This window comes from Punica granatum, chromosome 5 (assembly GCF_007655135.1).
Source record: "Punica granatum isolate Tunisia-2019 chromosome 5, ASM765513v2, whole genome shotgun sequence".
In the NCBI taxonomy this organism is placed as follows: domain Eukaryota; kingdom Viridiplantae; phylum Streptophyta; class Magnoliopsida; order Myrtales; family Lythraceae; genus Punica; species Punica granatum.
Window position 1 is genome coordinate 6,692,908 of NC_045131.1, and position 25,992 is coordinate 6,718,899.

Consider the following 25,992-nt stretch of genomic DNA (forward strand, 5'->3'; position numbering starts at 1 on the left):
GAAATGGGAATATAAGGAAAGGGGGCTGGGTTCAGTGACATCTCATGGGATCAAGGTTTCAGATTCGATTTTCACTAGTGGAACTCCAGTAACCAGATTATCTAAGACAGATCAGATCAGCCAGAGCATGATGATGCCATAACAGTTTTCCATGTTCCGATTTCGTTGATTCTCTTTAACAGATTTGCTAAAATGAAATTGTTTCATGAAGTTCGCAGATGAGATGCTCAGGTTACTGTTCTCGTTAGCATATTTGGACTCATGTCCGTGGGATCTGAGCTTCGACATGGTGTGAATTTTGGGAAGCGCAGATTAGAACTTGTCATTTTGGAAATATGATAGTATCCGTACTAAGTAGCTAGACACGATAAAACTGGAGAGCAAACACAACGCATGATTCCCTGTTCTACTATCGTAGCAATTGGCAAGAAAAGGGATAGAATCAAATCGACTGTGAACCCACCTACAGAGAAATAAAAACTACTTGACAAATACATAAATACAATATACTTCTCAATAATGACAAATACCAAGAAAGAGCGATACAGGACTCCGATTTCATTCCCCATCCTAGGCTCCTTCCTTATCTATCCGAGCTCATGGGAGACGATCTGCATTGCCTAATGAATATATGGACAAGTAAAGGAAGTTTATAGGAACTCATGATGAGTGTAGATCACACAATTGTCTTTTCAGAAGTACATGAACACTTATTTTCAGTAATCTGGTCTTAGAAGCAACTTCAGGCCACAATCAAAATGACTAGTGTAGAATAAGATCGACTGCTAACAGACGCACATAGTGAAGAAAATCTGTTTTGACCAATGGATGCATGAGATCCCTGTTAGTATGAACGATACGCCAAGAGAAAGCATTATGAGACTCCATGTTTCAATTTATGCCCTGTCCAACTCTGCTTCCATCGCACCTGAGAGCTCTCGTTTCTTTTTCTTAAGTTCCTCCAGCTCTTCCATTGACATTTCCCATTTTTTCTTCAGTTCCTCCATCTTTGCTTCTGCAATTGAAATATCTTTATCCAGTTGCTTGAGCTTGAGCTTGAGCATAAGGTCTTTCATTTGTCTTCCTCTCTCAAGATCTCCCTGGAGATGGCAATCATTTATATTTAGTCTCATATTATTAACTCGAAAAAGAAATATTCTATGAATTTGTGCAACAATTTTCTTAATTTGCAAAAAAAGGTCTAGGACTAGGAGTGGCTTCTTTTTCCTTATTCAGGTTTTTCCAATCATTGTCCTTTCCTGGCAGGGACAGAAATTAAGATCGGGATGAGCCAGAGAGAGCCGTGGCTAGCTACTTAATGCTTCGGAGAATGAGAATGTGGTGGAATTTTGGGATGTGGGGCTTACCTTGGGGATGACGCAGTCGATATGAGCATCATAATTACACTCCTCGCAATAATATACACCATGTTCTGGGTTCCTGAGTGTCTCACAAACGTCGCAATATTGCTCCTTATAATCATAATATTCATCAACAACTCTATCACGGAGCACCAGTGGATGGAAGTGGAATTCGTGTTTAACAGAAGGGGGCAGAGACATGCAACTGAAGTGAAGATTATAGTTGCACGGAACACAGCGGTAGAAGTCGATCCTGCAATCATCGTAACACACATTGCATTGTGCACTGTATAGTTCGCAGCCTATCTTATCGAAATAGGATAGGCTGTGCTCGTGACGCTGGTGTTTCAGAGTCTGCCTCCTCATAGCACAATGTGCATGGAACTGGATCTTACAATAATCACAGCAAAAGGTGAATCCCCCAGAGCTTTCCTGACATGCAAAGCAAGGACTGGATTTATCGAGTGGCTTAGAAAGAAGAAGAAGCAGATGCTGTGGGTGAATAGGTTGTCGTTCTGATTCACGTGGCAGTTCAGCACATGTTTTATGGATCACCGCGCAGTCACAAATTTCACAGGTATAACCTAGACCTTTAACAGGCCCCTCGCAGACAATACACACTGATTTACATCCCTTAAGACACCGAAGACTCATGGGGTGTTCATGGAAAAACTCACTGTCAAGAGTTAATTCCTCTTTCCTAGAAGAGAGAGATTGGAGAGCACATCTCACATGAAGGCCAAAGGGACACTCTTCGCACTTGAATACAAAGTCATATAAATAACTAGAGCAGAGAGAGCACTTAAGACGATCTTCTTGGAAAATGAGAGGGTGGTCCGGATGAAGAGGGTGCACAATCTCTTGTGTCAACTTGGAACACGATGGGTGGAGCAAGAAAAGGCAGTCAGGGCAACAGTAAAAATCACCCGATATCCCTTCCCTGCAAAATCTGCAGGTGGCAGGAAACTCCAGTTTTGCATGAAAATATGTCAGTTGGTGGTGGTCGGAAAAATGATGGATATGATCTCGCCTATCGTCGGTGCTACAACTCTGATCATTTCGAGGAGGAGGATGCATAATGGAAACAGCACAATTCACACCGAGAATGAAACCACATTCATTACAGTTGTATGCAAAGAGACGGCGACTCCCACAGATTTCGCATCGAAAGCTAGGCTTGGAATTGACAAGCAAGGTGAGCGGGTGCTGTGGATGGAAAGGATGATTCATTATCTCTCGGGGTGCCAGAGCGCAAGATTCGTGCAGCACGAATATGCATGCACGGCAACCATAAACACGACCGGAGATACCCTCTCCGCATGCCTTGCATTCGATATAATTTGGCGCATCCGCGTGGAATGATGCAAGAGGATGGTCGTGAGCAAAGTGCTCAATCATCTCCTCCTCGTGCTTTTGCTCGTCCTTATGCTCTTCTTCTTCAGGAGGAGGGAGAGTTGCAGCTGCACATCCCACATGTAAGTCTATCCGACAGTCAAAACATTGATACCATTTACCACGTAGCGCCTTACGGCACCCATAACAGCGTAAATTCCAGCTTGATGTGGAGAAGACAAGCGGGTGCTGTGGATGAGAGGGATGCTGAATCTCGGGAGGTAACTCGGCGCACCACTTGTGGAGGAAGAACTCGCAGTCTATGCAATGGTAGGCCGGAACGCCTTTCGAGGAGAAACCACAGATCTGGCATTCGAATCTGAAACTTTCGCTCAGCTCTTGAAAGATCAGGGCATGTTCATGGAAGGGATGCCGAAGAAGGCGGGGGGTGTTAGCAGTCATCCTTGAGAAGACACACACGAAAGAAAGAAGAAGAAACAACAACAAATAGATAGAACGCCTCAGTCAGCACTCAAAGGAATTCAGGTGTGAAAGTGAAACTGATCATGTCCCAACAGCTAGCTAGATTATTAAATATTATCAATTTAATATAGTGGCCGACAACACATATTGGTCCTTAGAAGTAACTTCAGGTCACAATCAAAATGACTAGCGCAGAATAAGATCGACTGTTAACAGATGCACGTGGTGAAGAAAATCTATTTTGACAAATGGATGCATGAGATCCTTGTTAGGATGAACGATATGCCAAGAGAAAGGCTCCATGTTCAATTCATGCCCTGTCCAACTCTGCTTCCATCGCGTCTGAGAGCTCCTGCCTCTTTTTCTTGAGTTCTTCAGCTCTTTCATTGACATTTCCCATTTCTTCTTCAGTTCCTCCGTCATTGCTTCTGCAATTGAAATATCTTTATCCAGTCGCTTGAGCATAAAGTCTTTCATTTGTCTACCTTTCTTAAGGTCTCTCTGAAGATGGCAATCATTTTATATTTAGTCTCATATTATGAACTCGAAAAGAAATATTCTAGGCAATATACGATGAATTGTCCAACAATTTTCTTAATTTCCAAGCAAAGGTCTAGGAGTGGCTTCTTTTTCCTTCTTCACGTTTTTCCAATCACTGTTCCTTTCCCAGCTGGGATAGAAATTAAGATCGGGATGACTCAGAAAGAGTCATGGCTAGCTACTTAATGCTTTGGAAAATGTGGTGGAATTTTGGGATGTGGGGCTTACTTTGGGGATGATGCAGTCGATATCAGCAGCATAATTACACTCCTCGCAATAATAAACACCATGTTCTGGGTGCCTGAGTGTCTCGCACACGTCGCAGTATTGCTCCTCATAATCAAGTTTGTCATCAACAAATCTATCACGGAGCACCAGCGGATGGTAACTCTGGTGGAATGCGTGTTTGACAGAAGGGGGTAGTGGCATGCAACTGAAGTGAAGATTATAGTTGCACCGAACACAGCGGTAGAAGTCAATCCAGCAATAATCGTAACACACATTGCATTGCACGCTGTATGGCTTGCGGCCTATCTTTCTGAAATAGGATAGGCAATGCTCGTGACGCCGATGTTTCAGAGTCGGCCTCCTCATAGCACAATGTGCATAGAACTGGATCTTACAATAATCACAGTAAAAGGTGAGTCCCCCAGAGCTTTCCAAACATGCAAAGCAATGACTGAATTCATCGAGTGGCTTAGAAAGAAGGAGAAGCAGACGCTGTGGGTGAATAGGGTGTCGTTCTGATTCACGTGGTAGCTCAGCACAGGTTTTATGGATCGCCTTGTTGCCACAAATTTCATAGGCATAACCTAGACCTTTAACAGGCCATTCGCAGACAATACACACATATCCCTTAGTTAGACACTGAAGCCTCATGGGGTGTTTATGGAGAAGCTCACTGTTAAGAGTTAATTCCTCTTTCGTAGCAGAGAGAGATTGGAGAGCACATCCCACATGAAGGCCAAAGGGACACTCTTCACACTTGAATCCAAAGCCATGAGTATTATCAGAGCAGAGAGAGCAATTCCGAGGATCTGCTTGGCAAATGAGATGGTGGCCCGGATGAAGAGGATGCACAATCTCTTGTGTCAGCTTGGCACACGATGGGTGGAGCAAGAAAAGGCAGTCAGGGCAACAGTAAAAATCACCCGATATCCCTTCGTTGCAAACATCACAGCTCGCAAGAAGCTTAGCTTTAGCATGAAAAGTTGTCAGTTGGTGGGGGTGGGAAAAATGATGGATCTGATCTCGCCTATCGTCTGTGCTACGACTCTGATCATGATCTCGAGGAGGAGGATGCACAATGGAAACAACACATTTCACATCGAGAAGGAAATCACATTCATTACAGTTGTATGCAAACGGAGGCTTATACTCGCATACATCGCATCTCATCTCATCTCATACTCATACTCGAGATCAGCAAGCAAGGTGAGCGGGTGCTGTGGATGGAAAGGATGATTCATTATCTCTAGGGGTGCCAGAGTGCAAGATTCGTGCAGCTCGAATATGCAGGCACGGCAACCATAAACGCGACCGGAGATACCCTCTCCGCATGCCTTGCAAGGGATCTGATTTGGCGCATCCACGTGGAAGGATGCAAGATGATGGTCGTGAGCAAAGTGCTCAATCATCTCCTCCTCATGGTGGTCCTTGTCCTCGTGCTTTTGCTCGTCCTTATGCTCTTCTTCTTCAGGAGGAGGGAGAGCTGCAACTGCACATCCCACATGTAATTCTATATCACTGTCATCAGAGTCACCAGGGTTACCACAGGCATGACATCGATGCATATATCATGTTGCTCGTTACCACACCCATAACAACGGTCCAATGTAAAGTATCCGGAGTACAAGCGGGTGCTGTGGATGAGAGGGATGTTGAATCTTGGGAGGCAACTCGGCGCAGGATTTGTGGATGAGGAACTCGCAGCACTCTATGCAATGGTAGGCCGGACCTTTCACGGAGATTTTACAGATGTGGCATTCCAAGCTGAAATTTTTGCTCAGCTCTTGCAGGACCAGGGCATGTTCATGGAAGGGATGCTGAAGAAGGCTGGGGGTATTAGCAGCTTTTATCCTTGAGACAAAAAAAAAGAAGAAGAAGAAGAAGAAACAACAACAAATACTAAGGCGGTTTGGTTTCAGGGTTAAACTAAATTTGATTTTGATTTTAATTTTGATGGTAGAAAAAGACAAATGAAATAGTATTATAAATTTGACTTGGAAAACGTGTATTTTTGTTGTATAGTGGGTAGAGTTAAAATCAAAATCATAATTCTAAAATCACATCATGAAACCAAACTGCCCTAATAGAGCGCCTCAGTCAGATCTAAAAGGAGCAGGTGAGAATTATATATAACTATTATTAATTCAATTTATTTTAATATTGTGGCCGGCAACATATATTTTTCTTTTCGGTTGAAAGAGGGGGCGGAGCCCGAATAGCCGGCAACATATATTAGTTGACTGAAAAAACGACACAGAAAAGCACAAAAATCTCTGTCCGCAGGGCAGCTAGCTGTTAAATTAAATTAAAAATAATTTGATCGAGAAAACCCCGAGGTCCATGATTTCTTCTCTTTCCTTTCATCTTATTACTCCCAACAAGCACTTCTCAAAATTCAAATTTATGTTCTCTTCCATATTAATGTTGCTTTTTATTTATGGCTCGTTTAATTTACAAATATGATTTTAAAATCATAACTTTTATCTAATTCTACCCATAATAAAACAAAATAAATCATACAAAGTCAAAAAGTGGACCTCATTTATATCAATTTTTTTTTCACAACAAAATAAAATAATTCATTCAAAATCAAATGATATGCCCCATTTATACCACTCTTTTTTAAAATTAAAATCTGATTTTAAAATTTTACTTTGAAATCAAACGCAACTAGCCTTTCTTTTATCTTTGATTTTCTCTCTCTGGACTTTCTCATCGCATTCTATTGTGCCCATTAATAAAGAAGTAATTAGCTTATGTATTAATATCGATAGAATCAAATGAAAAAAGGATTTCATTACTACAGTTGCAGATTATGATTTATGAGGAAATAAAGTAGTCAAAATCATCATAAGATGGATATAACGCCTCATTGGACTTATCACAAAAGATTGGACATGTTACTCGTCTGTAGACGATAGTAGACATGAAACCCGTTCAATGTATGCTATTATTTATACAAAAATCAAACTTGTTTCCACTTAAATAAAGTCTCACATCCAAGTCTCGTGAAAAAAAAAATCAACGTTGATAAAGCTTTAACTCTTAAGAGATTGACCCAACTTGACTGAATTAATCGAAATCGATTAAATTTTCGAATATCAATATATACATTAAAAAAAAGGACAAGTAAATGAAGTTCTTTATAACTCATGAGAGTGCAGAAGTACTTGCAACCCTTTATTTCCAATGATCTGGTACAATTGTCAAATGCCACGATTTCAACTATTTCAATGAAAAGAAATGAAGCACTAATTTGTTTGGTTCCGCAGTTGGCGCGCATGATGGCGTCACCAATATTATAAAATTTAATAAAACTGGCCCAGTGATCGATATATAAAATCAATAAAACGGGCAGCCCGACGTTGATTTTTCTATGTTATCGAGCTACTCTCAAAATGTTTTTATTAGTTTGCATACAGTGATACAACTGTTAATTTCTTGAAATAATTAATTAGAATGATTTTCAATTGAAGTAATTTTATTAATTATTTCTTATCACACGCACATATATATATATATATATTTAATAAGTCCAAGTCGAATTTTCACACTGTTATATCATCAAAAATAAAAAATAAATTTCTCTTACTTTACCACGTTATCACTTATGTAAAAAAACTTTTTATCATTAATTATGCAATATAATATATATATATATATATTATTTGAGTATAGCCCAACAAAATATATATTATATATATTAGTCGCTATTCAGGAAATTTTTTATATTGTAGCAATTAAATTGCGTACATATATATTGGAAAAATATAGAGTTAGAAAGTAATATTAACGAGGGTTTATAATATTTATAGAGTTGTCATTCGCATTATGGGCAAATATATTCTTATAATATTAATCACGATCAAATTCCCGTTTATATAGTATTTTTTATTTATATTGTGTCGTTTTTAAATCACATACTTATATTATAGGAATTTTTTTGTTGGGTCTAGGAATATATATATATATATATATATATATATCCGTTTGAGAAAAATATATGCCGTTATTAATCATAACATATTGAAATATACTTATTGTCCGCCGAAATCAGAGTCTTATATTGTCGGAATATATATGTTTTTTTGCTTGGGTCTAGAATACATACATATATATATCCATTTGAAATTGATTTCTTCGATGGCACATGATATTCATGATTATATATATAGGTTCTTACACATTTATGAATATATGTATATAACTATACTGTTTTTTTCCTATGATACAGTATCTATAATAATAACCTAAATATAAATATAAATATATTATTAGAATATAGTATAACAATATGTAGGTAAAGATATATATTATTTACGAAAATAAGTATCTATGTCACACCCCATTTTCGAGTAACAAGAATGTGACTGGCCGCTCACTATAAGGTCTACAATCCCCATAGCAAGCGAAGCCATCTAGCAAACTTTACGATCCAAAGTTGTCTTTTATTAAAAACTAATAAACATAATCTCCAAATGGGTCGATACACAATGAAATTTTAAGAGTAAAAGTTCTCTAAAGCATTAAAACTCCTAATCAGTGTTATCAGATCGGATCGGACAGTTCGACCAGCCATATCGAAAACCAGACCTATGTCTGATCCGATTAGCTTGAAAACTGAAAATGCATAAATAGACCGGTGAACTCAAAAACTCGGACGGTTTTTAGACAAATTCATCGAATCCATATGAACTGGCCAATTACATGGGTTCATAATCCTTCAAAACCCCAGAGGAGCTTTGAATCCTTCAATTCGAGCAGAGCCTCCCCTGCTGCATCAATCTGTTGAACACTTGAACTAATCAAGCAGAGCCTCTGCTGCAGAGGAGTTTCGAGTCGAGCTTCCTCTTCTCCTTCGAGCATTAATAGCTTCGATTCGAGCTTCCTCACTATCTTTGTTGAACGGATTGAGTAGAGGAGCTTCGAGCTTCCTCTTTTCCTTCGAGCATCGCAAGATTCGCGACAGCTTCAGCTTCCTCGTCCCCTTATGTCTGTTCTCGGCTTCTCCTTGTCAACATATTCGAGCTTCCTGCTCCGCCTAATCGAAGATTAGTCAAGTTCAACCTTCTCGTTGATGTAATCAGCCCAGAATCGGGCATGGGCTCTGTCGTAGGGATTGGAAGGGAGAAGGCGAGCGGGAGCCTTATTCTTATTGTCGTCGATGTACTGGAAGATGATGATGGACTCGGAGATGGGTTTGCCGTTGTGAATGAGGACGGGTATTTTCTTGTGAATGGGGTTTATCTGGAAGAGTAGGGGACTCTTGTTCCTCAGGTCCTCCTCCTTGTACTTGAACTGGATCGAGCAAGGGTGAACGGACAGAGCAGCGAAGGAGAGTGAGGGAGTTGAGGGGAGAGAGAAAGAATATTTTTGAAAAAAAAATTGGGTATGTTTTCATACTAATAATGTATTATATAATTTTTAATTAAATGTGCGGTTCAACCCATCGACACCGGTTGGACCCATCGAACCCGTGAACCCATACCTCGACTAGTTCAACATCCTGTCTAGTTTTGATAACACTGCTCCTAACAACACCATAATACTAAAAATACGAAAATATCTCGAACGTACTATATCCTCTTAGCAATTTGGTCATTGAACCTCCTAATGCCTTAGCTCTCATATTCTCCTCAATCCAAATATGGGGTAAAAATTATAAAGGGATGAGCAATCCACATGCTTAGTAAGTAATCAAAACTAACTCCTACCGGATCAAGCATCATATAAAAATCTTATTACAAGCAATTATATTTAATCACTTTGCATACAGTATAAGATTTATACCAATATAACTGTAAACTTAGAACTCAAAATAAATGAATATTTTGAAGATAGAATTCATGGAAATTAAACACTAGTATCACTTTCAATTAATATTTTATATCAAGTAATTCAATAGTTCGATCATTGTCTATTTTTGTAAAATAATATCACATACCAAATGAGTTCAATAATTCGATCAACAAATATTTTTATAAACGAATTATCAAAATAAATCAATTAAACCAATAAATCATGTCAAAATATTGCTTTCAAACACATTCATATAACATAGATTTACTTATTCAAAATGTTGATATCAAAACATTGCTCATTGTCTTAAGCACTACAGTGACATTTTATCATGTCACGCGGACCCGCTATACATTTTCCAGTTTAACCGTTGGTAACGGTTCACTATACCAATTTATATCTCGCTAGTAACGGTCACTAATGCCAATTTACATCCCGCTAGCAACGATCACTATGCCAATTTATATCCCGCTAGCAACGGTCACTAATAGTATCGCGATGCCCGAAACGTAGTAGACAGATGAGCCTTATAACAGAATAAATCTAGTAATTTCATATCCAATAAATCCCATAATTTTGAATACCTTTAGGTCATTATAAATATGCCAATAATCCAAATAGTTCATATGTTAAAAGGTATTTCAAATATTTTTTCCAAAAATCATAAATAACAATTCCATTTCCATACAATTTCATATACTCAAAAGAATATCAAATGGCATACTTGAACCAATTTCAGTTAAATTAATATCATATACCAATAAGTTTCGATACTTGATCCTAATTTTAAAAATCACAAATCATTTCGTGCTCAAATAAAATAATAAATTTTTTAATATTATAGCATTTCATAATTCGATGACATGCATAGAAATTCTATTTCGTTATTTCGCAAACAATAGAAATGAGTCCGGGTTACTTACCTCTACTATCCTCGAATTGTCAGCTCACAGATGAAGATCCATATTAGGAAATAGACCTATAATTGAAGTATAGCATCACTACTAATATTCAACTTTTAATGTAGCTTATGGTCCGAAAACTTCATCAACTAAAAAACCCCTATTTGCCGGTAAAGGGTCATAACTCCATATAAACAATTTAGGATGTTTGAAAACATAATTTATCAAAATTCAACATTTTTTAAAATCAATATTATGGTTCAAGATCCAAACTTTTGAAAAATTAGTGTTTTCAACTTAAAATACCGAAACAGACTTAATCGATACCAGTATAAGTGCATTTCTAATACAAAAATTCTTTTATAATTTTTTGGAAATAAAAGCAGAAAACCTATGTGTATGTTTTAGCTCTCATGAGGCCAAAAACCTAACACTTTCCATTTATTTCCAAAAATACGTTGAATACTTATATTTCCAGAAAAATTCTAGAAAATTACTGAAATATAGGAAATTGAAATACAAGTTATTAGCCGCAAAAATCAGTAAAAATTGAAATTGGAGCGCGTCATAGAAACGAACAGCTCTGGACCGCCTATTGGGCTATCCAGAGCTATTACAATCTATGGGTATATCTTTTGAGAAACTCATCTTTTATATAATCATAAATATATATATATATATATACATATATATGGGAACATATACAGTTTTGAAATAGAGTTCTAATTACGATTTAGGGTGCGTTTGGAAACAGAGTTTGATTTTGATTTTAATTTTAATTCTGGAAAAGGACAAATGAGATTATATTATAAATTTGACTTGGGAAACGTGTGTTTTTGTTGTGTAGTGGGTAGAGTTAAAATCAAAATCATGATTCTAAAATTAAATTCCGTTTCCAAACGGATCCTAATTGTGCTACTCTTTTCATGTAAAAATTTTTTATATATTATCACAAAAAAATTATATATGGTTATAAACCTTTTATTCTCCTCCTCTCCAATTTTTCTTTTCTTGGTTGAACTTTGATTTGGTGAATCAATTACTTCTAATGCAAATTTGAAGTTGGTTTCTTCAATATTGATTTTTTTTGCAAGATCTTTTTTTCCAGTTCTACGTCGGGTGTTGCTTCAATAATTATAAGACTTTTCTAATTTCTATTTTTTAATGCAAATTTAAAATTATTTCTTCGATATTGATTGTTCCAACATGATACTTACTCCAGATCCACTACAGGTGCCGCTTCAGTAATTGTAAGTCTTTTATGATTTCTATTTTTTAATGTGAATTTGAAATTGATTTCTTCGATATGGTTTATTTTGATAGGATGTTTATTCTAGCTCTACTACTGGTTTCGATTCAATAATTATAAGCGTTTTATGATTTCTATATCTTCAATATTCTTTAATATTCTTATAACATAATTCATGAATTTTGAGTTTAATAGTTTATTTTATTATTTATTCTTATTTTTGGGTTGAACTATGATTTCGAATGAAACTTTTAATACAAATTTGAAACTGATAGTTTTACAATATATGTCATAGCACAACGTTTTGTTTTTGTATCAATTTTATCACAACTTTTTAAAATTACACTATATAGCATATCGTTTAGAGTGTAGTGTCAATTATGGCACAACGTCAAATTTTTTGTAAAAATTAAATGGAAGGCTGATGTGACGCACCCCGAGAATAAATAGTGAGCCCAGACACTTGCCACATGCAAAATAACTCATATTTCGGCCCGCCCAATGCCCTTTCACCCACTCAACTCTCTCACCATCAATACCTGAATCTCATTCCCACTTCTTCATAGATCTTCCACGTCACTGTAACTCCAAATTTCTCTTTAGTTCAGCGCTTTACCCTTTCTCTCCCTTTTCACCCACGAGCTTGCCAATCTCTCTCTTCACACTTTTCCCTCTTTTGTTCCCATAAAAAAAACAAATTAAGGTTTACATTTCATTTGATAGGTATGAGCTTCCCTTCTCTTTCTAACAATTTTTCATCTCTTATTCACTATATAAACTACAATAAGTTCAATGTGTTATTTTTTATTTTATTTTATTGATGGCATGGTTATTTTCAGAAAGAGTAATTATGTATGTAAAGAGGCGGGAATGAGATTCGAGTATTAACGGTGAGGGAGTCGGATGGGTAAAAAGGGTACCGTGCTGATTGGAATATGAATTATTCCCCTTGTGGCAAGAGTCTGGACTCACTATTTATGAACATGTGCCCCACATCGATTTTCTATTTAATTTTCATGAAAAATTTAAGATCATGCCATAATTGACACTATACCTTAAATATTATGTTATATAGTGTAATTTTAAATTGTTGTGATAAAATTGATACAAAAGCATAAATATAGTGCTGTGACATATATTTTTCCCTTTTATGGAAGACTATGGTTGTTCGTGAATTGGAAAACTCATCATCTTAAGCTTCTTTGCTTGCATAGTGTCTATTTCTGGTTCTATTTTATGTAACGGCTACCATAAATCCGCTTTTCTGCAAGGCAAAGCACCCGAGACTCCAGGAGAATCTGGATAAGAAGAACAAAAGCATCTATCTTTGAATTGAGAACCTTGCAAAGAAGTACGGATGTAGTCCGGCACAACTGGGACTAGCTTGGGTTCTCGAACAAGACGATGATGTCGTTCCGATTCCCAGTAATCAATCTATAACCAAACTTTTTTTTTTCATTACGCCTTATACCACCTTATGGTAGGGAACAACGTGAAGCTTCTTCTGATTTTTCACATCTAACCGACCCAAAATGCAGAAAAGTTTTTCCATTGTCATATGATGACAGCAGCGGGTCTGAGACGCACCTCTTATTTGAATTTTTAGGCTATTTGCGGGGACAACTAAGATGAGTTCTGTGAGGTTGAAATTGACTGAAGACACATGAAAGAGATTTCTGATGCCGCGCCTCTCAACGAGGTGGCTGGTGACAAAACCTTCGAATTCATGGCTCGTATGACATGGAAAGATGCCTAACGCTCCAAAGCTTACATCTAATAACGTCCCAAATGTTCCGAGAGTTTTCAGACCGAGAAGTATCAAATCGCGAGACAAGTGATATGATTTGATTTCTTCTTTTTGCTAATTGTATGCTGAAGCCGTACAACGCTAAACCCCGAATTTGATTGCATTTCAATCCAACTGGAACACACCTATAACTCGTATACCATTTACCAGGTTTCGCTGCAACAGAGATTTCTTCAGCAAATGCGACTAGACATCTTGAATACTCATAACAGGAAGGGCACTAGCGCGACGCGATTATAAAAAAAAAAAATGGCATACAGGTCCGATGAAGAGTATTCAAGAAGAATAGGATAAGTTTTCATCTAAAGAACAAAGAAATCCTGGATTTTGACTGCAATTACTGCGATTGCTGGCCGCCGGTCGACCATTCATCCTTAGTCTTACCAAAGTGCGTATGCTCATACGTCAAAAAACCTCTCTTCTTTGGAAGAGAGGAAAGAACAGGAAAATCAATCCAATCGAAATTATTATATGCTCTAAAATGCAATCTACTAAAATAATCGTATCGCACCGATGATGTTCGTCTCGTCCGAATCTCATGACTCATATTATAAATTCTTACGCATGAATCGTGTTGGTTTTTTATTAAGGTGGAATCAGATTTTTTGCACTTACCGGATTTTTTTTTAGGGGGCTAAGAGGATATATGTGTTTTAATGATGAAGTTCAATCAATGTCGAATCTCATACCTAAATATATGAATCTTATTATGAATTCTTACAAACGAAATTAGATATCCGTCAAATCTCATAGATAATACTTGAATAGTATGATGAATTCTTAGTTACGAGATCATCCTATGATGAATCATCCGATGATTTTCTTTTCCTCCCTCGTTCACTGTCCTTAGAATGGTGGGCCAGTCGACAATGATGAGTAAGAGGAATTTTCTCGCCTGTCTGTCTCGAAAGAGTTGGAAAATATTGGTGAGTTTCATTTTAAAGTTAAAATAATTTTAATTTTGATAGTAAAAAATGATAAATAATTATGTAGTATGTTGAGTTAAATTTAAAATTAAAATTTTTTATTTGAAAAATGTATATTTTTATTGTGTAGTGTGTTGAGTTAAAATTTTTGTGATTTTAACTGCGAAACTAAACAGAACTTACTGGTGCGTTTGATTTCAGAATTAAAATAACTTTGATTTGATTATGAAAAAAGATAAATGATATGTAGTATGTTAAGTTAAAGTTAAAATTGAAATATGTATTTTTATTATGTAGTGTTGAATTAAAGTTAAAAATTAAAATTTATGTGATTTTAATTATGAAACCACGACCGTTTTTATGGCTAGTAAAGCCCGCGAGTTGTGCTCCCATTTTGTATCCAGTCAAGTCAATGTCTTGGGGTGGCTTTTGGGGAGGGTGATCAGACACTTGTGAGAACATCGAGCGAGAAGATCAGGGGGGAAACAGACCACGAAGGAGCTCAAAACATGGCAGAGGAGAAGAAATTGGTGATGCCCAGAGTCAAACTCGGGACTCAGGGGCTGGAGGTATGTCCCAAGATCGAACCTTTCAGATGCCCATTTCCATTTCATCAGAAATTTTTTTCACTGGGTTTGTTTCTTATGCGTGGAAGATTGTTGGGTCGGTGGAGATTTATGTAATCTCTGGTGAGTCTGAGCCTCATGCTTTCACCCTCTCGTCAGTGTGACCAGCTGGTCTGAAGTTGACTATCTGCGTTGTTACTGTTTAGAGGAATCTATTTGCATTCTAATTGAGAAGATTATGGCTTTGATGGTTTCTCTCCGGGTCCTCGGTAATCTGCTGCTGTCTGTAGAAGTTGGAGTTACCCATGGATGACCTATTAGCTAGGAAAGCTTCAGCATTTCCAGTTGAAAATAATGCTGAAAGCTGGAGGTAGCAATACATGTCACGATCGAATGAGCTTGATGAATAATGTGCTTATTTTGGAATGCATTGATCCTGGTCTATATTGCAATTGATGCGAATAGTTCCATATGCTTATGCCAGACTAAAGAAATTTACCCAAGTTGCGTGTTTGGTACTTCTAATGTGCTATCCAATGGTTTATTATCCACTGTTTTTCCTTCTTCTGTGATTTGTGCGAGTGAAGGTTGCTCTTTTCTTCAGCTACATTCATGTGTATGATCTGATGATATAAGGACTTGACTGAATATCTCTGAACAGATATTACCCGACATTTTTACCTTGTGTCTCCTCAAATTTTACTATACGCTGTTCTAGGTATCAAAGATTGGGTTTGGATGTATGGGCCTGTCTGGTGTCTACAATTCTCCTGTTGCCGAACAGGAAGGGATCGCTGTAATCAAGTATGCTTATAGCAAAGGCATCACCTTCTTTGATACGGCTGATATATATGGAGCCAACGCCAATGAAGTCCTTGTTGGGAAGGTCGGTATTTCTATGATGTTCCAGGTTGAAAGAGCTATTCATATACACAAAAAGTATAACAAGAAAGAGGCCCCAGCAGAAGATATGATAAACTGAGTTCTTCTTCCCTATTATATTTCATAGGCCTTGAAAGAACTGCCAAGAGAGAAGATTCAGCTGGCAACAAAGTTCGGGATTGTGGGGGTTGATGCTTCAATGATGATGGTGAAGGGAACTCCTGAGTATGCCCGCTTATGTTGTGAGGCAAGCTTGACGCGTCTTGGTGTAGACTACATCGATCTGTATTATCAGCACCGAATAGACACATCAGTTCCCATAGAGGAAACTGTGAGTGCTTCTCAATTGTACTCTTGATTTTTATATATTGAGATCTTTGGACAATGAATCTCAACTATCCCTTGGACAAATCAAGGCATATTGGGAATAACCCTATAAACATCCAGTCACAAAATGTGCAATCTCATCTTTGACTTTCACCGAGATCCAGTGGATCCTACTTCAACTTCTATAGCAGTAGTCAGATTGTACATCAGTCTTAAAGGATGAAAATTTTTGTTGATGCAGATAGGAGAACTTAAGAAACTGGTGGAAGAAGGGAAAATAAAGTATATTGGTCTATCTGAAGCAAGCCCCGATACTATCAGGAGGGCACATGCTGTTCATCCAATTACAGCTGTTCAAATGGAGTGGTCCCTCTGGACTCGTGATATTGAAGATGAGATAATCCCCCTGTGCAGGTTCTTTTCGGACTCTGAGTTCTTCTTTTGTTTTTCCTTTTTAGGATCTTTTAATTCTAGTCCTTAGTATTGATCTCTCTCTTTGTTTTGATTTCTCTCTGCTGATACTCATTGGCAGACTGATTGAGTTCCATTTTCGACTCCAACTAAGCTAAATTAGGAAGTTTTGATTCAAAAGCTTGTGGCTTTGGTCAGAAGCTGTGAGGGTTCCCTATTGATATTGTTGAGATGCAGGGAGCTCGGCATTGGAATGGTCCCCTACAGTCCTCTTGGTCGTGGCTTTTTTGGAGGCAAAGCTGTTGTAGAAAGTTTGTCTCAAGACAGTTTTCTGGTAGGTATTGCTCCATCCTTCTCACTTACGATTTGATGAGAGAATATATCAACACTCTTAAATTACTGAGCCTTTTGGTGGCTGAATCATGCAATAATTGTAAGATTTCAAGGCTTATCTCTCTTTAGATTTATCCCGGAGTTGTTTGTAATTTGGATAACTCAATCAGCTTTGGGCTTCTTTGATTGCATAGTGTCGATTTCTGGTATAAACATATTTAATGGCTAATGTAAAGCTGTGGTAGAAAGTTTGTCTCAAGATAGTTTTCTGGTAGGTGTTGCTCCATCCTTTTCACTTATGCTTTGGCGAGGGAATATATCAACACTCGTAAATCTACTGAGCCTTTAGGTGGCTGAATCATGCTATAATGGAAAATTCCATGGCTAGATCTCTTTAGATTTATCCCGGAGTTGTTTCTAAGTTGGATAACTCGATCAGCTTTGGGCTTCTTTGATTGCATAGTGTCGATTTCTGGTACTATTATATTTAATGGCTAATGTAAATCTGCTTTTCTGCAAGGCAAACCACCCTAGATTCCGGAAGGAGAATCTCGATAAGAACAAAAACATCTATCTTCGGATTGAGAGCCTTGCAAAGAAGCATGGGTGTACTCCTGCACAACTGGCACTAGCTTGGGTTCTTGAACAAGGAGATGACGTAGTGCCAATTCCCGGTAATCCCCCTATAACCGTTTCCTCTGCAGAAGCTTTGCTCACTTTGCATCTTTATTATACCTATACCTGAAATAGCGACTTCAAGTCCACCAAACACAGATTATAGCTAGCCTTTAATGATACTGCACTTGTATATTTGCTAGACAATTTTTCCCGGTTCTCCAGGTTTCCAATTTTCATCTACTGAAATATGCGGCGGGGGGTGACAATTGGGATATACTCGTATATCCCGGTTCTCCAGTTTTCCATTTTTCATCTACTGAAACATGTGGAAAACAAAACAATAGGGAAACATGGAAGCTTCCTTCAATTTTCCATATCCTGATGGATTCAAAACGTCAGCAGTTATCTTTCATTGTCAATGAGATACGTGTATGCACGAGAGCAGATTTCAGCAGTACCCTGGATTTGAGTTCTGAGTATTTACTTGTATTTCCGTTTCGGCTCTCTGCAGGGACAACTAAGATAAAGAACCTGGACGATAATATTGGTTCTGTGGGGGTAAAATTGACGGAAGAGCACTTGAAAGAGATTTCTGATGCTGTGCCTCTCAGCGAGGTGGCCGGCGGCAGATCCTATGAGAGCATGGCTAATGCGACATGGAAATATGCCAACACTCCGCCAAAACCTTAGGTCTACACATCCCAAATGTCCCCAGAGTTTTCAGACTGAGAAGAATAAGTTATATGATAAGTCTTGTCAATAACAGGCAGTATAATTTTGTACTGTAGTGGAAGTTAAACTTTGAATTTGATTGCATTATCTTCAGCTCGTTTCCCTCCTCTCTTGTGGTAATGCTGAACCCCCGACTGTCCTAATCCAATCTGACATTCCTTTCAATAACTGTTAACAAACCAGTTTGTGCAGAATGAGACTGACTATTTCTGCGGTAATTGAAATTCGTCGGACGTGAGTAAGCAGAATTGGTTGCAGAGAATAGTAATAAGCATCCCAAATTTGGATGCTGTTCCCAGCTTACTATTTATGTAGGATTGGAGTTGAAGAGAGAATTCGTAGTTTGCATTTAATTGCAGAGTAGAGTTATTACTCTACCCTACTCCACGGGGATAAAGACAACCTGTGAGAAAATATGGAACTTATAATTCCTTTCTCTGCAGGCAAGACAGCTGCTTAAAGTCTCTATGGAAGAAATGAACCTCGTGCTTTCATTCCCAAACAGCGAAAACTCTACTTATTTGTACATAACTTGCACCGGTCCGTCAAAAATTCCCTTACCCCTACCAAATTCCAGCTTTGTAGCTTTCTGCTGAATGTTTCCTATTCGACTTGCTTTTCCTTGATTCCTGATCAAGAAACAAAGGGGTTTTCCCTTATGAAGAGAAGTTTGCTCGAACCCTGTGCATCCGAACAACCTTGTCGACAAAGAAAGGCACACACTCATGCCCATTGCTTTGGAGTTTTTAGGATGCTCAAACATTGCATGACAACTTATGTGTCATTCACATGAGACAACATCATACACGAGGATCGGATTTCTATTCAGAACCTGGGGAAACCATGACGGAGACCTACAAGCTCTTCCTGCATGTTTCCATGTTCATCGTGAAGATGTTTTCCGGTTTCGCTCGGAAGTGGATGCAAGTTCTGAAGGCGACGGTGAGCTAACATCAGGATACATTTATGGTGTAGAAATTAGAATCGTATATGATCCAATCGGCCAGCAGCTTCCTGACTGCTGGTAGCATGAACCGCATTAAGTAAAGTGCCGTATGTCTGGGACAACACGTATTTTATCTCTCTCCGTTTTCCGATTTAAGTTTCATCCATATAATGCAACTCCGCCAATTTTCACCATGGTTTATACTTGCGCGGAAATGGAAAGCTCGAACTGTACTTCCATGTGGCCAAAGAGGTACCCCTACTCGATTCCTATGATCCTTCCTGAACGCCAGTAAATTTGGCCACAGAACCAGGAATGTGGGAATCTATTCACATTCCCAGATATGTGGCCAAAGAGATGAAGCAACTCAGCGCAATCTCAACTGTGGACTACATGGGCGGCGCGCGTATAGAGAAATGATTCTTCGTCGGAAAGTGGCGCAACGAGAAGCTGCTGCTCCTCCTCCTGCATTACTAATATTGCCCTCGAAGATGTCCGAGCTCACTGGAGTGGCATCGTGACCTGTGAGGGAGTCGACGTATTTCGGTTCTTGGAATCATCGGGTTTACAACTCAACATTCATTTTAATCTGCACATAACTTGCAACTGATTTTCAAGGAGAACATTATTAAATTTCAGCTCAAACTGTCTCTCTTAGAAAAACTATTTGTTCCTTTTTCTTTTTTTTTGTGGGTGGGTTTCTGTCGGGTTCATTTGTCCGACTCCGACCGACACAAGTCAACTCGGGTGACGAGTCAACTCCAATTTCAGCCGGAGAAACTTCGACAGGTAGAAATTGTCGTCGTCTGACGATGTTCTCTTCTCTGTTCTGCTGGGAGCAGTAAGCCGTGAGACGAACCAGAGAGAGATGGTTGCCCGGAGGTTTCAGGTCCGCCACGATGGTGCCGATTACGACCTTGAGTACGACACCGATAACGGCCTCGAAGTCTCTCTCTCTCTCTCTCTCTCGCTCGCCGCGGAACTCAATTTCGGGAATCCAATTCTTATTCATAATTCATCTTTGGCTGACAAATTCTTTCATTTTTTGCAGGTCTTCAGATTCCAGCTCTTCTCGCTCACCTCAATTCCTCCCGACGAGCAGAAGGTACCCTCGATTTCTGTATTTTTCTAAGTGTGAATTTTCTGTGATTATGTTCGCGTTAGTTGATTTTGAATGATTCGATTAGATCCTTGGAGCTGAGAATGATCAAGTCGTCTCCGAAGATTCCGATCTCCTCACCATGTGCGACAAGCTCCAGCTGGTGTCAATCGACGAAGAAGCAGAAGAGAAGTCCAAAGAGCGGAAAGAAGCGACACCCGCCGATCAAGGGACTACCAGCAGTGATGCTGAGTGGTTGAAATCCGATGAGGAATTGGCCCGAATGCTGCAAGTAATTCTTTTCCATTCATTGCATAATTGCCGTCAATATCAATATCACTGTTTGTTGAGCTATTCCCGGTATGTGTTTAGGCAGAGGAGGAAGCTTTGTTGATGCAGCAGTATGCTGTAGGGGGAAATACAGGGCAAATGGAGGAGAGGTTAAGACCTTATATCGGCCAAGTTCAAATGGTAATGGCTACTTGTATTTTATGGATCATTGTAACTCTGCATCTGAACTAACTGACAGCTTCCGACCGTTATGAGAAACAGCTCAATCATGTGTGTTCTTTCTCTCTTCGGAATTCTGATTAATTAGCTAAAAATGAAATTAACAGGTTTTGGACTTCCTTTTCCATTACAAGAAAGGGATAGATAGGCGTGAAGATATGAATATGAGATGTTTCATTTCACTTTGAAACATGGATATGACATTTCACTCTTTTTGAGTATTCTCGGTTTTGTGGGCCTTTGGGAGCAGCATGGTATCAGCTAACTTACTGAAGTTATTTTCTGTACAGTATGAGGATCCTAAGCGTCAGGAAGCAGCTCGAAGGACAGTACCTTTGGAAGAGCTTGAGGAGAAGGCCTTGGTATCTCTGGCCAAGGTAAGAGTTCCCATATAACATGAATTGTGCTTTAAATTATTGTGCTTTTTGCAATTGAGATATCTCGGAATTTGAATGAAATTCTTTAGGAGGGGAAGTTCAAACCATCGAAAGCGGAACAGGACCAGGCTTTCTTGCTGCAGCTTCTTTACTGGTTCAAACAGTCCTTCAGGTGCTTTCATCACTCAATTGCACTTCGCTTGAATGAATTTCTTAGACCTTTGTGAGCATCCAGTAGAAGTCTGTCTACTGTTGTTACAGTTTGGTTTGATATATTAGGATATATCTGTTTAGAGAGTTGTGCTTTATGTACATAATGATTTCCAGTTTTTCACTGATGTAGATGGGTTAATGCTCCTTCCTGTGAAAGCTGTGGGAGTGAAACAATAAGTCAAGGCATGGGCTCTCCAGTCCCTTCAGAGCTTCTATATGGTGCTTCTCGAGTTGAGCTATATAGGTATGAGAATATAATTTTTGCTGTCACGCACTTCATTTCATCGTCTGTTTTCTTCATTTATTTAAGAAAAGGAAAATCCTTGCAATTATCAATAATAATCATGCTGATAGTTATGCTTTATTTACGGGCCCATAACTCATGTGTTTTTCAATTTCAGATGTAGATATTGCTTAAGAACGACTCGTTTTCCAAGATACAATGATCCACTGAAGGTATATCCCCGCGTTTTCTGCTAATTGGTCATATTTTACTTAGTCATAGATTTATCTGACACATTTGCTGAATGTATGTTGCTTGGGCCAGCTTCTGGAAACTAGAAGGGGCCGCTGTGGGGAGTGGGCTAACTGCTTTACACTGTATTGCAGAGCTTTTGGTTATGACTCCCGTCTGGTTAGTTCTTTTCGGCCTTATGGAACCTGACCTAGAGCCTTTCATCATATATTGCTCGAGTAATTTGAGGCCTCAAACAAGTTAGATGTTCATTTTCTCAACCTTAGTCATTCCCAGGTTTTGGATTTTACTGATCACGTTTGGACTGAGTGCTTCTCAGAATATTTGGGAAGGTAAGCATCATTCTCGATGAGCTTTTGTCACGCTGATGTTACTATTCTTGTCTTATAACCAGTTCCTCATATGCATGATTTAGATGGATGCATCTTGATTCTTGTGAAGCAGTGTATGACAAACCTCTGTTATATGAAAAAGGGTAATCACCATTGCGACTGACCCTGCTAATTTAACAGTTTGGTTTTTCCTTCTATCTGCTTGATAACTGTAGAAAATACTTTTTGCTTCATTCTTTTGTTTTTGGCTTTCTTTCATCAGCTGGAACAAAAAACTGAATTATGCATTTGGCATTGCGAGAGATGGGGTATATGATGTTACTAAGCGTTACACAAGGAAGTGGCACGAGGTAACGTGGTTTATGTCCTCTGAAATAGGATTTTTATTGCAAGTGCCGGGTACATATTTCCATCCTGAAACCTTTTGCAGGTTTTGACTCGAAGAAACCTAATCACAGAATCTGCTCTCCCTGGTCTTCTCAATAAGTTGACTGGAGAATGTCGGAGAAGTTTCCCTTCTCAAGCACTCTCCTCACTAGTAGATCGTGAGAGAAGAGAAGCAGAATCACTCGAAAGAGATTTACATTCCTCAGATGATCCCTCGGTTTCATTGCCTGGAAGGCAAAGTGGAGACAAGCAATGGCGGATGTCGAGAGCAGAAATTGGTCCTGAAGACAATAATAGCTCTGTGACCTGTTCTTCTTGCCCAGTTCGTACTTGCATGGACGAGCATGTGACGAGGATTTACAATTCACTCTCTCCTCTCCTCTCTCACTTTGCTGAAAATCCTGTTTCTCAACTTACGGCTGTTGAAGTACTGATCACTTTTAAGGAACTGTTAATGAAGATGAGGAGTTTGCCTTTCAAAACGAGAAGAGTGCCCCTTGATTCCTTACCAATCAGCAAGGCATCGTTTGTGAACGAGCTGCTTCCTTCTTTTGATGAGTTACTTAATGCGCTCTCCCTGAAATTAGACAATTCTGATGGGAAGATTGAGATCTGTTTGGCTGGTGATCCTGTAAGAACCGCATTGGTGCTGCCTGTTGTGTTGGATGCGTTGGACGATGCAATCACTAATCTAAAAAATTGCAAAAATCTTACCAAGGATATTCTGTGCTTGCCATTGGTTAAGGTGAACAGAATACATTCAGGTTCGGTCCTTGCAAGTGGTGAGGAAATACCTCTTGGAATTGTAAGTTGCATTTTTACAGGTTTATTGCAAACCTCCCTTTTTGCATGATCTGAATTTATGTCCCTTCTTATGCCTAGATTTTATATCGGTCTATACATTATATTTCAGGCCACATCAGCATTCGATGGAACTCGTGAGACTAAGTGGGAAGAACCAAATGGTGCAAAAGGTAATTTAACTGATGGAGAAAAATTATTTTCTTTCTCTGAGGAATTACTTGCCATTTTCTTGTTGATAACACGGGTTACCTGATATTCTTTTTTCCCTTAGTTCCCATTCATCATCTGAAGAAACGGATGACGATAAATATTGCAGTTGATTGCCGATATCACTAAATTTTTCCTTTCTTGTTGCATGCTTCTTATCATCGATCTCAATGAACCTTTATCTTCCTTTCATTCTTCTCTTCTATTTTTGCAGGGTGCTGGCTCATTTATAAAGTACCCAGAAACAAGGCGGAGGAACTTGTGGCATATGAGCTAATGTCTGCGAATGATGTTCCCGAGAGAGACCCAATGGATTGGTAGGTTTCCTCATTTATATTATAGTGTACCGTAAAGATAGGTTATCCTTTTCACGGGTACATTGTTCCTCTACTCTAATTTTTAGTATTCAGTACACGAACTTTTAATCGAGACGTTATTTCCCATGGACATATTCTCTTAACAAGTTCTTGACGGGTTTAGGGTCATTGAGGGAAGTGACGATAGCGGTGACAGCTGGCGTGTTTTGGACAGACAAACCTCCCAGCTGTTTGAAAATCGATTCCAACGGAAAACATTCCTGATCAAATCGACGGGTCTTCTGTCTAATGCTTTCAGGTACTCTTCACAAAATCTTTTGTATGTCCAGTAGAGATGTATGGCTGAATCTGCGTGGAGTTTATGCAAAGATTTATGCATTGGCAGGTTTAGGTTTCTAGCCGTAAGGGACTCTCAATCGAACCCTAGGCTGCAAATCGGTAGCATCGACCTGTATGCACGGGGCAGCTGACAAACCATAAAGATTTGACAAACCAAAGACACGTTTATTGAAGAAGCGAATAAACCTCTACTGTGCTCTGCAGAATTTGATCAGGATTCTGCATTGATTCTCTCCTCTTCAATTATTTATCAACAGAAGAGGAAAGCAGGGAAATTGGAAGAAAACAGCAATGGCAAGTCTGGTATTCGATTGTTGCATAGTTCAGTTATCGCCTCGGCTTCTTCGAAGGAGGAAATTGCCTACTGACGGATTGTTGTATGTTGGCAAGTTCATGTTTGATATCAGTGTTATTGATCTTTACTACTATGGCATTCAGCTTCTGAAAATGGCTGAGATTTAAATCTCATACTTATCGAGAAAGGGTCTCAAATCTCACGCCAGGTACGGAAAATCGTTCCATCGTCCACGGTGATCTTCAAGAAAACCATCCTCTCTCTTCATGGTCATGCAAAATGGATGGTCGTGGAATTCCCGAATTTCATCTCCTATGGAAGAATGGCAGGACAATACAGAGAAAACTATGATGAGCCTTCCGGTTGTTGCGTTCGTCTCCAACAAGACAAATCCATTCACATGAAAACATTCTTCGGAAGCCTCCATAATCATTTGAAGTCGCCAACCTCCGAGTCGAGGCGGATGGATCACTCTAACCCTGCGTTCGAAACAGTGAAAAGGGAAGGGAATTTTATATGAGAATCTTTTTAAAATCTCTTACAACTTCCCCTCCCATTCACTGCATTTTCTTCCATTTCCTTCGCACCCAAGTAAGTCATAAATATTGGTAGCATAATCACATATGTCAGGGCGAGCGCAACCTCCATGCGGCGTCAAACTCGATCCAAACGATTAGGGTTGGCAATATTTCACGTGACACGATAACACGACGCAGATACGATACGGAGTTAAACGGGTTTGAGTTGGTCATTTTTTACAATCGTTTTAAACGGGTACAACCCGTTTAAACACGATTAATAAGCGTGTCTTACCGGGTTGAATCCGTGTAATCCGATTATACATGATTAAACCTGTTTATTTAGACATGTTTAATCGTATTATTATAATTATATAACCCGTTAACCTATTTATGTATTTGGGTTTACCAAAATATCCTTATGTAATCCTAATTTCCTAAATCCTTAACATAATTTACTTTCCTTTCTTTTACCCAATCCAACATAGCACAACTGCACTTCCACTTCTACTTCTACTTCTCTACTACCCTCCCTCAGATCTCATCTACGATTTGATTTCTTTCTTCTCATCCATTAATGGCGAAATTCTGCTTCTTCGCTCTCATTGCTCCCATCTTCGTGCACCTCGCATTGTTCGCAGATCCGCCTCGGATCTCGCCCTCCCCTACTCCCAAGC

At 38.8% G+C, this 25,992-nt stretch overlaps 4 protein-coding genes across 5 annotated transcripts; 2 read left to right on the forward strand and 2 right to left on the reverse strand.

Moving 5' to 3' along the window:
* Positions 1-492: 492 nt before the first annotated feature.
* Positions 493-3,187, reverse strand: LOC116209311. The gene is made up of 2 exons (XM_031542913.1): positions 1,368-3,187; positions 493-1,100 (listed from the first exon to the last, which is right to left on the reverse strand). The coding sequence occupies exons 1-2, from the start codon at positions 3,153-3,155 to the stop codon at positions 897-899; spliced, it is 1,992 nt and encodes a 663-aa protein (XP_031398773.1). The 5' UTR covers positions 3,156-3,187; the 3' UTR covers positions 493-896.
* Positions 3,188-3,322: 135 nt separating this feature from the next.
* Positions 3,323-5,522, reverse strand: LOC116209312. The gene is made up of 2 exons (XM_031542915.1): positions 3,945-5,522; positions 3,323-3,677 (listed from the first exon to the last, which is right to left on the reverse strand). The coding sequence occupies exons 1-2, from the start codon at positions 5,112-5,114 to the stop codon at positions 3,363-3,365; spliced, it is 1,485 nt and encodes a 494-aa protein (XP_031398775.1). The 5' UTR covers positions 5,115-5,522; the 3' UTR covers positions 3,323-3,362.
* Positions 5,523-15,026: 9,504 nt separating this feature from the next.
* Positions 15,027-18,603, forward strand: LOC116208222 (probable aldo-keto reductase 1). The gene is made up of 7 exons (XM_031541556.1): positions 15,027-15,196; positions 15,912-16,079; positions 16,203-16,406; positions 16,644-16,816; positions 17,051-17,147; positions 17,667-17,820; positions 18,276-18,603. Exons 1-7 carry the CDS (start codon positions 15,137-15,139, stop codon positions 18,452-18,454), a joined length of 1,035 nt encoding a protein of 344 aa, XP_031397416.1. The 5' UTR covers positions 15,027-15,136; the 3' UTR covers positions 18,455-18,603.
* Positions 18,604-19,853: 1,250 nt separating this feature from the next.
* Positions 19,854-24,967, forward strand: LOC116208220 (peptide-N(4)-(N-acetyl-beta-glucosaminyl)asparagine amidase). 2 transcript variants are annotated; one of them, XM_031541551.1, is made up of 17 exons: positions 19,854-20,388; positions 20,494-20,547; positions 20,630-20,833; positions 20,914-21,012; positions 21,342-21,428; positions 21,518-21,600; positions 21,772-21,885; positions 22,043-22,097; positions 22,189-22,275; positions 22,393-22,448; positions 22,532-22,591; positions 22,711-22,798; positions 22,879-23,640; positions 23,749-23,809; positions 24,061-24,163; positions 24,327-24,461; positions 24,549-24,967. In XM_031541551.1, exons 1-17 carry the CDS (start codon positions 20,311-20,313, stop codon positions 24,631-24,633), a joined length of 2,211 nt encoding a protein of 736 aa, XP_031397411.1. In that variant the 5' UTR covers positions 19,854-20,310; the 3' UTR covers positions 24,634-24,967. The 2 variants fall into 2 exon arrangements, with proteins under 2 accessions (XP_031397411.1, XP_031397412.1); XM_031541552.1 differs by having other exon boundaries at positions 19,854-20,231.
* The last annotated feature ends 1,025 nt before the right edge of the window (positions 24,968-25,992 follow it).